The sequence below is a fragment of the Physeter macrocephalus genome, chromosome 11 (genome assembly GCF_002837175.3).
Source record: "Physeter macrocephalus isolate SW-GA chromosome 11, ASM283717v5, whole genome shotgun sequence".
Taxonomy (NCBI): domain Eukaryota; kingdom Metazoa; phylum Chordata; class Mammalia; order Artiodactyla; family Physeteridae; genus Physeter; species Physeter macrocephalus.
Window position 1 is genome coordinate 246,946 of NC_041224.1, and position 14,551 is coordinate 261,496.

Here is a 14,551-nt window from a genome sequence, read left to right on the forward strand (position 1 = left end):
TTTAAAAATGATATGCACATATATACACGTGTGCATACAAGTGCATGTATATGCACATATACACGCATATATACATAGTAAAATAGAGAAAATGCTGGGCAGTGATTACTTCTGGCAGATAGGAACGAGGGAAGGAAGGATTCTGACTTTCACTTTATATACCATTGTAATGTCTGATGTTTTTTTAAAAAAAATCACCTACAGGTGATTTTTGTAAGTTTTTAAAAAGGAAACCTATTAAGTTTATATTCCACTTCTGAATTGGAAGCTAGCCAGCAATGTACTTCAACTGTGTACTTACTGCACACTGAAAATATTTTTGTAAAGTGTTCACAGGATACCAGCTATTTTTCTTTGGGGCAAAAGTGGATTTTGGCATATCTAACACTCGTGAGTTAAGGTACATTTCATAATCAAAAGCCAAAGAAACTATAAACAAGATTATTCTGTATATAACGTGGTTGATATCTGCAGTAGATTAATGACAAACTTGGGCCAATGACACAGGTTTAAGTTCTGAGCCCCAAAATATACACTGGAGGAGGGAACTTGTTTTTGTTGATAACAAGAGAAATGCATGGAAGGCCCTGAGAAACAACAGCCTTTTTGCAAGAGTCCCTGAGCAGCACAGGCAATTCCTATTCTCCATTTTAAAAGATTCAAATCTTCATCTAAGAGGAATCCGCAGATTTCAGCTTTTCTGGGGTTTTCATGCAGTTACCCAACTTCTTCAGGAATGCAAACAGACAGACAAACTTACATTTATACAACAGCTCCTATGCTCCACTGTCCTTCCAGAAACAGGACACTGCTATGGCCTGAATGTGTGTGTCCTCCCAAAGTTCGTATGTTGAAATCCTAACTCCCAAAGATGATGGTAGTAGGAGGTGAAGCCTCTGGGAAGAGCTTAAGTCATGAGGCTGGAGCCTCATGAATGGCATTAGTGCTCTTATAAAAGAGAGAGAGCCCCAGCCCCTTCCCCCCCGTGAGGACACAGGGACAAGTCTGAGACCTGAAGAGGGTCCTCACCTATGTCGACATCTGATCTCAAGACTCCCAGCCTCCAAAACAGTGAGCAAGAAATTTCTGCTGTTTATAAGATGCCCAGTCTGCAGTATTGTGTTACAGCGGCCCAAACAGACTTAAGGAACACGATTCACAAGACCAGGTTCAAGTCCCGATTTTTCTCTTTCCTGTGGGCCTGAAGTAAGTCACATACTCTCCTATTTCTTTCTGACAATACCTAGGGCAAGTCCTTTCCTGGGTTGACACAAGGCTGAAGTGTGGTCACATGGGTATAAAGTGCTTGCAAAACTGTGAGGTCCTCAACCAATGGGAAAATATTTTAATACGAACGTGTAACTTAGTATTATTTTGAAGGTGGGAACATTTTCAAGGATGAGTCCAAGTTTATGGTTTTTCACTGTTCTGGTTTAGCAGAACGCTATCCTATTTATAAGGACTTCAATAAAATAGTGTTGTATTAAGTTTCATCATATGGTGACCGTTGCGGGCCACTTCTGGTATAAAGGATATTAGACGTGATTCTTCTACGCTGGCACTCACAGATGATTTTATTTAAATAACATTTTTAAAGGGCAGAAAATTAAGAAACAATCCTATTTGACTTATTAGAGAGGCCATCACAGAACAGACTGTAGACATTCTTTACATCTTCTGCAACAATAAAATGAAACACTGCCTACATCTAGCAAAGACACTACTAAGAGGCAGGTATTTTGCAGGCAGGAAAACCTTTTATTTTAAACCACAAATAGTCAGCAGGTGGCCACAACTATCCATGTTTCATTAAAATCACATAAAACCTAGGTACAAAAGCACCACTGATTATTGCTCTAGAAAAACTGCATGAAAAAAGTCAAATACGCACGGTAAAAACACCACAGTATGCACGGGACTAAATTTTTAAAGCAAGTGCATGGAATGCTGAATCAATTTTACAGACAGCTTCCAATATTAACTTGGTATTTATTTTACTCAAGGATGACGGGAATTTCCAAAAAGCATGACTACGAGAAGGTAAAATGTCCATCCTTATATATTTTTATATGCCAACTAGTAGAGTCCTAAAAAATTAGCATTTACAAAATACTCGGTAAAAATAGCTTTTAAAAGTTGTCCCAAGAGGTACATAAAATCAACCCCAATTTTCATGACAATTCATTCTCCCTCGTTTACAGATTCAGTTTTCTGTGCCTGTGAAAAAAGAACGGAAGACAAAAAAGATAGAGTTACTACTAAAACAACTATAAGCCAAAGAAGATTCTACCCCACCGACACACACACTTTGGAACATCTGTTTTTTAGCAGCTCTACTGCAAAACCGACTTCAACTCTGGATGGAAAACAGACAAGGCAGGAAAACAGGACACAAACACTTGGCTGCCTTTCTTGCTTTCTGCTTTGCAAACGACCACGGAAGCTTTACCTGTGAGCTCCCTCGGTTCACGATAAAAAGAACACCACACTACTATCTGATGCTAGTCACTGCAAACGTGCGGAATTTTCTACTGCACCCTTAACTCTCACTGTTTCAATCTGCCCCTTTCCTGACAGTGTGCTGGGTGGGGTACCTCTGGAGGCTGAGACATTAACAGTTGAGCGAGAGATGTGGATCTGCAATAACATCACAGGCAATAAAGAGAGACATTATGAACATGCGGTCGCCGGCTGAAGGATCGAGCAATTGCTTGCAAGACACTGATTCAATCAGCGGGAGGTATTTAGGGAAAGTACCTCTTCAGCTTTAGTGTCACCATTTTCAGATGGTGCAGTACCTTCCTTTCCAGCTTCTTGCTTTTCCTCCTTCTTCCCTTTAGCACCTTTGTTAACCTTTGCTGCCAGTTCTTTCTAACAGGGGAGCAAAGCACAGGGAAACAGAGTGTGTTAGACATGGTGTGATGTTGTGTAAACTCAGCCAGCCTCCGTCCAAGCACAGGGGGAAACACAAGCAAGGCCACTGTGGTGGCTTTCAGGGGAAAATGGACACCCGGTTCCGCTGAGCTCTGAGTGAGTTACACTGAGGCTCCACGAACATGTAACCAGGCAGCTTAGAAAATCCACTGGACTTTGATTTCCCCTCGTGTGTGGCTTGGGTCAGCACCGTCTCGTGTGGCTTGGGTCAGCACCGTCTCTCGCTAAAGCGAGAAGTGGCTCTGCCGTGGGGAAGTAGCAGCAGGGGGGCGTGGGTGAAGCCAGGGCAGACCCAGCAAGAGAAACACTGCACGCGGGGACCTGGGGCTTAAGTGGCAAGAAAGCTGAGAAAGCGCTTAAAAGGAAGGCCCAGAGGCAGAAAAATTCCTGATTTTATGACCAAGCTGGGACCTCCCTGGCGGTCCAGTGGTTAAGACTCCGCGCTTCCACTGCAGGGGGCACGGCTTCGATCCCTGGTCGGGGAGCTAAGATCCCACAAGCTGCGCGGCGCGGCCAAAAAATAAAAAAATAAAAATAACCAAGCCACAGAAACGAGTTCCGCTTCCGAACCGCCTACTCACACCATGATACAGACACATCGTTTCAAAAAATTCACCGCAAGGGACGATGCTCTGAAGGGCAGGGTACAGAAGAGCCATTTGGGGGAAAATTTCTTAATAATTCTGTGCCGCAGTTTCCTCATCTGCCAAGCGGGATACGTGTACCTACCTCAGTGGGGCTGATGTGAGGATCTATGCACAGGATAAGCACCATGTAACTGTTCGCCGGTATTAATTATTTGCCAGTATTGATTATCCTAGGATTATTATTAGTCCTCAGACTGACCTCCTCAGATCAGTTACGTGAAGTCAGAAGCCCCTCCCCATGCCTCCAGCTGCTGGCAGCAGTGTCTCCAGGGGCCCGGGCTCACCCCTTCTGAGCCCCACCCGAACGGCGTGTTCTCGAGGCAGCTACCAAACCCCGCCTCGGACGTGAGGCTTCTCACACCAACACGCTCTGACCTCCTTCGCTTTACGGACCAAATGAAAACACACTGCCGGTGAAACATAAAAGTTGTGCTCTCTGCCTCTGGAGAGAGCCTGTCTGCAGCTGGGGCAAGTTTTCTAGTCCGTACATTGAGCCTGGATCATAAAATGTCATGGTGCCTCGGATGACTCTGGGATATGGGATTGTAATTTATTCACTGCGGAGAAAGCCAAAGAGGGGCGGGGGAGCACCTCTTACCTTAGCAGATGTTTTTCTTGGTTTAGGTTCAGGTTTTGGGGGAGCGGGTTTCTGCAAAGATAAATTAAGTTATACAAATACTGAAAAAAAGACAACCCTCAGCACCCAAAGGAACCGCAACAAGACCGCTAAAGACGGTCCATTTTGCTATGATGTTCATTTCGAAAAAAATATGTCGTCCTATTTTCAGCATCAGGTGGCAGCAAAAAGACCCCTGCGTTTCATAACTGTTGACATCCTGGGTGCTCAGGTGAATGGCAGGCGAGATCTGAAAGCCAACTCACTATTCCCCGGGCCAGAACAGCTCTCCGGGAACAGATTTAAGCTTCTGGGTCCCAGGTCTCTGTACTTCCTTTTATCACAACACGGCAGCAAGAGGAACAACCCAGGCCCTTTTGGCCAAATGACTCGGTGAAGTCAGGGACACCGGCCTTCCGAACAGTCTAGAAGTCCTAGCACCATCACAGGCAAAAGCCCATCAGGGATAAGAGAGCTGCCTGTGAAGTGTTCCAAAGCCAGTTCCAAACCCTTCCATTTCCGATGCAGGTTTCAAGCGCTTGTTGAAGCTTGAGGTTCTTCCTACTTTCCTCTTCCAAGGCCAGCTCAAGGGGAGGAGGCTCTCCTGCCCATCCAGACCCTGGGCTCATTTGCCCCTAGAGCTTGTTATTAAGAACACAACTATAACGATACAATGTCCACTGTTAGCTCCCGAAGTTCAAGATCTTTCACAGACCCTATTAGCCAAAGAGCCCAGCGGACAACTCTTTTTCTCTTGCCTCGGGTGGCTCTCCCCACTCCTGGGAGCAGTGCCCACCTGTCCCGTGGCCCCAGGCCCCTTCACACAGGGCTTCAGCCCGGCTGCTTCCTAGGGGCGTGAGATGGGCACATGAAGATACTGCGGAAGTGTAAACCTGTGGTTTTCTATAGCTATCTTAGGGCAAATAGTTCTCTCATTGAGTTAGGAAAAAATTATACTTCTTTCCTGGCACCAGGGAGAATGGTTTTTAAATAGAAAACACTGCCCAGAGTCCCTCTCTGCCCCCCCGTGGAGAAAAAACACATGTTCCTCCCCAATACCTCCAGATGTTCGGGATCATACAGAACCTGGCCCTCTCCATCAAGGGCACAAACTGAAATTGTAGTCAGTTCAGTTCTGGAAGACTGACCATTGGACACGACCTCTCAAATAAAAAAAGAAAAGTGGAGCTTGAAAAGTAGGGACTATTTTCCTTAACCTTCTGACCACTGTAAATTTGTACTTTCCTCCCCACATCTATCAGCTTGCATGGCTCCTAAGTTTTCCGGATTAAAAAAATTTTATCTGGGGCTTTGATATAGTGTACTAACATGCCCCTGTTTTCTCAATTTACAGCAAATAATGTCCTTTCATATTATTTTCTGTTAAGACAGACCTTTTCCGCAAACTCAGCGTTTGTGTTTTGATGGGACAGGAAATGATGAGGTTTTGTAGCCTGTAACCCCACTGGCTTCCAAGGAGGCTCTGCGTCAGCACCACGGGCAACGATGTCAGTGGAAGGTATTATATTGCTGGTCCCTGGTGCTCAGGAAAGGCCTTATTTTAAATTTTGGCTTTTGACTTACATGATCTACCCCGCCTTGAGAGGCTAGATATCCATGGAATACAATGGCTTTCAGTATAATCTACAGTGAAATCTACAAAAGAGTTAAAACGTAACTTCTCAACCACAGTGAAAATTATACCACACTGGACAAGCCCACCACCTCTGAGGGGTTTTGGCAGAATCTAGATTACCTGGGTACACACACGACCACACCTCCCAGGTCTTAACCTTCCTGGTAACTCTGACATTGCTTCCTAGGTTGGGACTCATGTGAAACACTGGCTCACCCAACCCAAACCTGGCTATACTTCTGAACTTGTGAATGGTCCCGATACCGGCTTCTTTTTTTTTTTTTTTTCTTTAAATTTGTGAAACAAGTTTAGCAAAAATATATTGAGAAGAAAAGCCAGAAGCTGCTATATATATTTTTTTAATTTGTGAAACAAGTTTAGCAAAAATATATTGAGAAGAAAAGCCAGAAACTAGCATTTTCTTTTAAATTCAGAAACAAGTTTCCAATATCCATTTCAGCTTGGATTCGCCACACTGTGCCAGGCACAGCTGCGGGCTGAGGAAATCCAGGCTTCCCTGAAGGTCACAGTAGCTTGCAGCTCCCGGGCCGTCTAGAATCGGGATACGTGCCATCAGCCCAGAGGTCAATGCCCTTCCCTCTGTGTGTCAGCGGGCAGTGCACATAAAGTAACCCAAGTCCTCCACCAGGAGGCAGGCTGCCCTGTCGTGGCAGGAGAACTGGTGCATGGGCAGGACAGCAGGAAGAAGCACTGGAGCCAGCCTGGAGCACAGCGTGGTGAGTGGAGGCACACTCCTGGCCAAGGCTTGCTCACACCAGCCGGTCCCAGCTTTAATGATCTTAACCCTTGTCCTTCCCCTGGGCCTGGCCCACAGAGGGAGACCCCAGGTGGCAGAGTGGAAACCGTTACCCTTTTCAGATTCTCTAGTTCTGAAGTGAGGCTCGAGCCTATGGATTCAGACAACCTTCAGAAGGTCCTGACTAAGGTATGAGTCATGGAGGGAGAATTGGACTTCTTGACTCCTTTAGCAGATCAGGTATATAGAATGGGAGGCTAGGACTTTGCTAACGTCATTCTTCATCTCAGGGAATCCAGTGATATCAAACAGCTTCCTGGGCTCTGTACGCTTGCTAAACGGGCTGGCCACTGTTTTTCACCAACGTGTCTGATCACCTGAGTTGCTGGCAACACCAGTCAAAGTTGCCAGAAACTCTGACCCAGGTTAATTCTAAGAAGGAAAGAAAAAAAGCTCAAGGGAGACACCACCTTAATCTTCCCTCTGCTTTGCTTTTGTTCTGGACCGAGGGATGTGTATTCATAAGAGCTAACAGCAACGGGGTCCAAAGTACTCACCGCTGACAACCTGGCAGACCGTCTGGTGGGCTACAAAGGAAACGAAAACAAAAAAACCATATTTTTTGGTGATTATACACAACCAGGTGGAGTCTTAAAAATTCACTCTTACCGTCTTACTTTGTTGAAAGAATAGAATGCATGAGTACCATTACTCTCCCCAGGTGAGCACAGTGAAACATACCCCCAAGTGCCCTGGGCATTGGAATATTCCAGAGGAAGTGTTCCTAAAGAGGTGTAGGCTCACGCTTCAAAGAAATGGCCTTTTGCAGTAGAGGGTGGGGTGGACAAAGAAAGGCAAAGAAGACACATTTAGGCTCCAATGCAAACTTTTGTGATAAAACTGGCAGCAGGAACCCTGAGGTGCTATTTAAGAACCAGTCCAGTCTGACTCCTGTTCCTTACAAATGGAACTAAAGCTTATAAATTAATACTAAAAGAGACTTATATAATTGTGCAGAAACCGAAATAGCAGGAGTCCCCTCCCTGGTTACTACATTAGAAAAGAGAATGGCTACAAATCTTAGGCAGTTAACAAGCAAGACTTCCTTTTACCTGTAACAAAATACACACATTTATTTATCTACGAAATGCACACGTTGAAAGATGTAAATAAACTTTTTAATAATCTCATCTTTTCATTTAGAAGTTTACAAATTTAGAGAAACTGGGTTGAGGTTGGTATTTTTCAAGGAAACCTTTTCTTCAAGGATGGTACAAGTTAACAGCAAAGGACATGGCAAAGAAAATTTCTAAGAGCAGAACTGTTTTAGGCATTTCAGAAAAACGCGTATAGAATTGATATTCTACTTCCCACCAGCAAAAGATGGCTCCCCGAGGGATTGCACTTTCTGAAAGTACAAGTACAACTGCCTTTCTTTAAAAGTATTGCAGGGCTTCCCTGGTGGCGCAGCGGTTGCGCGTCCGCCTGCCGATGCAGGGGACCCGGGTTCGTGCCCCGGTCCGGGAGGATCCCACGTGCCGCGGAGCGGCTGGGCCCGTGAGCCGTGGCCGCTGAGCCTGCGCGTCCGGAGCCTGTGCTCCGCAGCGGGAGGGGCCACGGCAGTGAGAGGCCCGCGTACCGCAAAAAAAAAAAAAAAAAAAAAAAGTGTTCCAGAAGCAAATACTCCATACTTTGTCTGTTTTGGTCACTGCTCTATCTCCAGTAGAACAGTGTACCACCTAACATACAGTGGATATGCAAGAATATTGGCTGAAAAAAATAAACTCAAGCTTTTCCCTAATTTGCTGCCTTATGCACACTTTGCCTCATTACAATAGCTTAAATGTCTCAAATAATCTTTTAAGGGGTTCACAGCAGGAGCCTGGCTCATGATTGCAAGGAATCATGGAGTTCTCTTGTCAGTCTAGGTCAGCTGGTCAAGGCCAAAGTCAAAGAAATGTTTCTTGCCATCTCCACATCGAAGAACTTTCTGGCTGAAAATAGCCAGAGGAAGCTAAAGTCATCTTTCTTTAAGCTACAGAAGGAAATGAAAGGCCAGAGCCTTCTGGAATAATTTTAACCTTGGGGTCGTGCGCAAAGCTGAGCTGGACTTCAGGCTGGCAGGCAGAACCGAGTCGGGGAGACTGTGCAGGCTACGTGTTGGCGGTGACACGTCACTGCAGGGGTAAGGGGTGCACAGTATGGGAGGCGGGGCCTGGACCAGGTGCTCCATGGGAATCACCACGGCGTCTGCTGGATTGTCATGGGATAATTGGAACCAATAACCATTCTGGGAACCAGAACCCAAATCCTGTAGTGCCTTTCCCAGGCTGGTTAATTGCATGTGTTGGGTATCCCCGAAGAAGAGGCAGCATTATCACTTAAACCGGGCAGCAAGTGGGTGGGTAACCTGTGCTTCTTCAGTATGCTTTCTGAGCATGTTGGAGCAAAGGAGCATCCTCCAATTACCAACCAGAGCTCAGCTTAACGCTTCTGTGCGGCGTCAAGAACCGCCCACACTGCCTCAAGAGGAAAGCGCAGCCGGCAGAGTGCTCAGAAAGATGCCCTCTGAGAGGAAAATCGGCGGCCTCTCTGCTAAAGGGGGTTGAACAGGTCTTGCCTGAATACCTCCCCACTTGGTGTCGCCCTGCGTGTGCCCAGCTGGCCTTCCTTCCCTTGTCTCCTATCTGTACCCCATCTGCACAGAACCCCCTTCTCTTGCACTTCTGTAGCGGGAGCCCTCAGTAAAACGTGGAGGTAAATGGAGTGGTAAGCGCCAGACATGCAAGTGTGAGCTTGCAGGGTGCAATGCCAAGGCCACTCCTCACTTACCATCCAGTTTGGAGCCTGAAAAGGGGCCAACGGGTTAACCGTTACTTATAAGGCCCTCCCTATCCACCAATGAGCTGTCCTGAATAAGATCTCATTGAAGCGAAGCCAAATCCTCTGAAAAATCCCCCAACTCCGGGGTTGCTGCTCCCCTCCCTCCCTCTCCAGGCGAAGATGCAAACACACTGAAGAGCAGAGGGGTGTCAGAGCCGCCCCCAACCCCGGTCCCCATCCCCCATCCGCCCCCCCCCACCCCAACTCCCCAGGATTTCCAGAGAGACTTCCAACCAAGCCCTGCTCTGCAGGGCCTGCAAGCTGTTCCGATCCAAAAGCCTCGCTACCTTTTCATAATTCAGGTCCAGTACAAGAGTTTCAGAATAAAAAGCCTAGGAAATTAATGCAAAAACTGAGTTTGCCTTTCTAGGCTGTCTAAACCAAGCCGTCTCTAAAAACCACAGGTTTTACTGTAAAATGATTTTATGACTTCCTGCTAAAATTTACCAGCTCTTCTTTCGATGCTAAAAAAAAAAAAAGAGACTTCTCTTAAATGTTCCTTTTCGGTAACCATCCTAAGAGATTTTCTTTTTCACTGCAGACACAGGAGGCTGAAACGAACCTTCGCTTACAGTCAGCAGTACTGATTATGCACCAAGTGTATACACCTTCCTGGAACGTTTCATCAGCTTTCACAAGCCTTCAAATCTATAAATGATTGGACCATATATACCAGATATAAAATAGACCAGACTGCTCTTTTTCCCTCTTTCAAACACTAGAATTCAAAGTATTCATTTAAGACTCAGGCTGTAGGGCAGTACTATGAAAAAAAAGATAATAAGAATTTCTCCTGAGAAACAACAAGGATTTACTGTAGCGCACAGGGAACTATATTCAATATCTTGTAATAAACTACAATGGAAATGAATTTAAAAAGAGAATACAGATATATACACATATGTGTATAACCGAATCACTTTGTATGCACCTGAAACTAACACAATATTGTAAATCAACTATACTTCAATTTAAAAAAAAAAAAAAAAGAGAATTTCTCTACATCAATTGACTGTGAGTCCTCAGGAAAAGTGGCCAAAAGAGCAGTTCTAAGGGAAAAGAGGAAGGTTTTTAGAATGACAGATGGCCAAAAGTTACAGAAACAATGTGAGGGTTTGTCACTGTGGTACACAGGTGCTGGGTACAATGGTATTATTCAGGAAGCATTTATTGATTACCTGGTAATTCCCCGGGTTGGAGAAAATCACGGTGAAGGCTACTATGAAAGACGTGAAGCCTTTCACTTTAATGTCCTGGTTGCAAAAGCAACATAGAAGTCTAATCTCCATATGACAAAATTCCCTAGGAGAGCGAGATGCAAGTAGAATCACTGGACTTTGCTGAATACTGCTTGAAACATATGGGCCATTCCACTGGAATTCAGACGCATATTTATTTTTATGAGATTTCTTAATGCTTCTTCCAAGCAAAAGCCCACAAGTCAAGTTGCTTTTAACTTTCAAAAACAAATGAAGAGCTAATTAGAATTTCCCTTCTTTGCAAAACTGGGAAGTGGAGCAAGATGTGTATCAGGGCCTTGGCTGGAGAATGAAGACAGAGAAAAGGCACTGGGTGATCAGATTTTTTTTTTTTTTTTTTTTTTTTTTTTGGCTATGTCCTGCGGCACGCGGGATCTTACTTCCCCGACCAGGGATCGAACCCATGCCCCCTGCGTTGGGAGTGCGGAGTCTTAACCACTGGAACGCCAGGGAAGTCCCATGCCCAGATTTTTATGATGACCCCAAAAGGGGCTGGAGGATAGAGGATTTTGAGTCAGAAGACGCAGACGTCTTTCCTGATTCTGCAATTTACAAGTTGTGACACCTGGGGAAAATCATGTATCCCTCTGCGTGCTGCCTTGTTTGCTCTCTTCAAAGGGGGATAATAACTCCTATGTGTTGACCAAAACAGCGCTTCTCTGACATAAATTACTCCCTCTCATTGCTTTCTTTTTCTTCATGGCAAATTTTCAGTCACTTTTTATTTACTGCCTCTTTCCCCCTACTACAATGGAAGCTCCATGGAGGCAGAGATGTTTGCTCCTTTTGCTCACTGTGGAATCTGTGCGGCCAGGTGCATTCAAATGCTCCCTATTTTTTGTTTGCCTTGGTTGGAATGTCTCTCTGAAAATGCTGAAAGGCTCTCTGCCCTCATTCCAGGGTTATTTTAAGGATCAGATCAAACAATGGAGGTGAAAGGGCTTTGAAAAACTGCCCAGCGTAATGACTGTAGCATATTGTTTTGGTCATTTATCGTCCAGATACTATACTCTGCACTATGCCTTTCAAATATCATGGAGTGGAAGATGATTTTCAAAAGGGGATCCTTTTGAACTGTCTGATATGGTCAGACAGTTCTTACCCCAAAGCACCACCAACTAACTGACCTTTTCCCTTTTCAAACAACTATGTTGGTGTCCTGAAGGCAAATCACGAGTTTTAATCTGGTGTTGGCTTAAAGGACGGAAAAGAGTCTTTTCTAGGAAACTTTTGTTAGCAATAAGATAATACATGTAATCAGATAAAATATGAGAAGTAATAATGTAAAAATATAAGTAATAAAAATTCTGGGGTAAAAGAATATGCATAAGACAGTTGTATAAGCAAAGATCTTTTACATATATTCCAACCAGCTTGATGGTTTTTAGTGTGGAAGGGAGGGAAAGGCTGTTTTCACTATCCAAGATCTGCTGTGTGTAATGGTTTCTAGGTTTTCTGACTGCCAAATCAACTTAAATAGCAGTCCCCAAGGAGAAACCCAAATGCATTTTGTGCTCAAATCTAAAAACATTAAGGGGGTATTACACTTAGCCAACTGTCCTACAAATTGTATTTTGCCATCTTCAAGAAAATTCAAGCATTTGAACTTTGGTATGATAACATTTTTCGGTTGGTTCTAAGCATTTGTTTAGTGACTTGACTTTGGATCACCAACTTCACCTCCCAAACTCTATGTGAGACACTGAATACTGGGTAAATGGATGGTGGGGACTTGGCTATTGGCAGTTCTGTTTGTTTTGCTTTTAAATGATCTCTTTACAGATCCCGTTAAAGATTTTCCATTCGGCAGAACGAACTTCCTTCTACAAATCGTGTGTAGGGGTTTTGCTCTCATGACAACCTCTGAATTACTAACACAGTATGAGTCACCCAATCAAAGAATCCGTAACTAGATATTGTTTTTGTCTCTCCCATGACCCCTTTTAGTTTATAAGTTCAAGGATTAGGAGCTGCAGTTTTTCCACACACTGTAAAGCTCTATGCAAAAGGGAATGGCTGTCATCACAGTTACTTGCTGCTTTTTTAGCTCATCTCCTTTTAGAAGTTCATGATACGACCACGGAAGGTCAAATGCAAGCATCTCTTCCTAGTTTTCTGGAGATTTCTGTATTTTATACAGAGCTTCTTTGACTTATTGTCTAACTATCCCAAACCCTAAGAATTTTCCTGATTAAAAAAAAAAAACTTTAATATTTTGACATTTTATGTATCCTTCATAGTTTTTGACTTTAGAGATGACTCCTTTTAGGCAAATATTCAGAACCCAAAAAGTAATCTATAGTTCACTCACTGGAGCAGAGAATTTATTAAATCAAGTCTTTCATTTCCTTGCTGTGAAAGGCCGACTTTGTTCTCCTTGATGAATTTACCTATTATCTCGCTCTTTGCCCAGAAGGAATTCTCAGTATCCCTTTTAACAGACAGCAGCGCCAACAGGTAGAAACATAAACAACACAGCAAATGGAAAATGCCTCATGAGTGCCCCTAACTGAAATCTATCCAGGCTAAGGGAGGCTACACAGCCACACTTTTATCTCTGGTTTATGTCGTCTCAGCAATCTGGTTTCGAAGAGTATTCATTCAGATGTAGACCATCATAACGATATTAAAAATTCCAGTTAATAATTAAATACAGGATGTCAAAGATACACCTACCTCCCGTTTAGTTACTTTGGATCCATCCTTGCCCTCTGGATTCTCTGGAGACTAGAAAGAAAGAATTTCGGTGAATTGTATTTAAATTGGAAAGTGCATATTAAAAGACCACATAAGCCAATGATATTCTGCAGGGAAAAGTAAGTTTGTAAGAGGATATGTTTCACACACACACACACACACACACACACACACACACTGCATTTATCTGCATAACTGCTCTAAGATTATACCAGGAAGTATTGAAAGAACTGATCTCAGCCCCTGTTCTCAATGCACATTCACTCCAAGGAATTTTCATTGATCTCTTGCTGCCCGGTAAAGAACAGGAACCCAGCAGTCAGCAGCAGGGGTGCCTGGGACCCAACACATGTTCCAGTCACTTTGTTTCCCTAAGGTGAGAGCAGGGAAAACCTAAGCCAAGCACAAAAGCGTACTTTCACCCCATACTCGCCTAGCTTTGATTTCTAGCCCATTTCTTGATACGACTTGATACATTTATCGTGAGTTCCTATTTTTCCATCGTCAGCTCCAGGCTCTCTCCCACACTCCCAGACTCGGTAGGACAGCCCAGCACCTGGCCACCCCAGCCGGTTTCTTTCCTGATTTTGATCTATCCCCCGCCGAGGGGGGGGGCGGGGGCACCCTCCCACTCTCGCGACAGCTCAAACCTGACTCCCAACGGGGGAAATGTACTTAGATTTATGAGACACATCAATTATCCCAATATATTTTTATTGTCTAAAGACAATAAATAAGATAAAAACTATTCAACTAATTAGAAAATTAAAACTATTTAACACAAGATAGGCACGGAGTTCCCAGGGTGAAAACATACAAAGAGCAAATGACATTTGGCACAAATGTTTGGCTTAGGAAAATAAAGCAGCTATGCGGTAATGCCTCATCTGATAAAATGAGAAAAACATTCAAAGCTCCTAAAACCCACTGTTTGCTGGGGTTGGTGACACTGTAAATTAATATAATATTTTCAGAGAACAGCCTGGCAATATGAAAAAGACACTTAGGACTCATCATATAATTGACCCAGTAATTCCAATTTTCGCACGAAGACTCAAAGAAAGAGACTTTGTAAAAATACGGTTTTGTTTGTACTGTTTCTAATATGAAATAACGAGAAAC

At 44.0% G+C, this 14,551-nt stretch overlaps 1 protein-coding gene across 5 annotated transcripts in view; it reads right to left on the reverse strand.

Moving 5' to 3' along the window:
• Nucleotides 1-1,737: 1,737 nt before the first annotated feature.
• HMGN3 (high mobility group nucleosomal binding domain 3) overlaps nt 1,738-14,551 on the reverse strand; it is a 31,861-nt gene continuing 19,047 nt past the window's right edge. Inside the window, exons 2-7 of one of the 5 annotated variants that reach the window (XM_028495324.1) lie at nt 13,409-13,459; nt 7,148-7,177; nt 4,180-4,230; nt 2,758-2,871; nt 2,551-2,637; nt 1,738-2,217 (exon numbers count right to left, since the gene is read on the reverse strand). In XM_028495324.1, coding sequence (XP_028351125.1) covers nt 2,182-2,217; nt 2,551-2,637; nt 2,758-2,871; nt 4,180-4,230; nt 7,148-7,177; nt 13,409-13,459 — 369 coding nt within the window. In that variant the 3' untranslated portion in view covers nt 1,738-2,181. The other 4 variants (XM_028495323.1, XM_007127512.3, XM_007127511.2 and 1 more) reach the window with 4 other exon arrangements.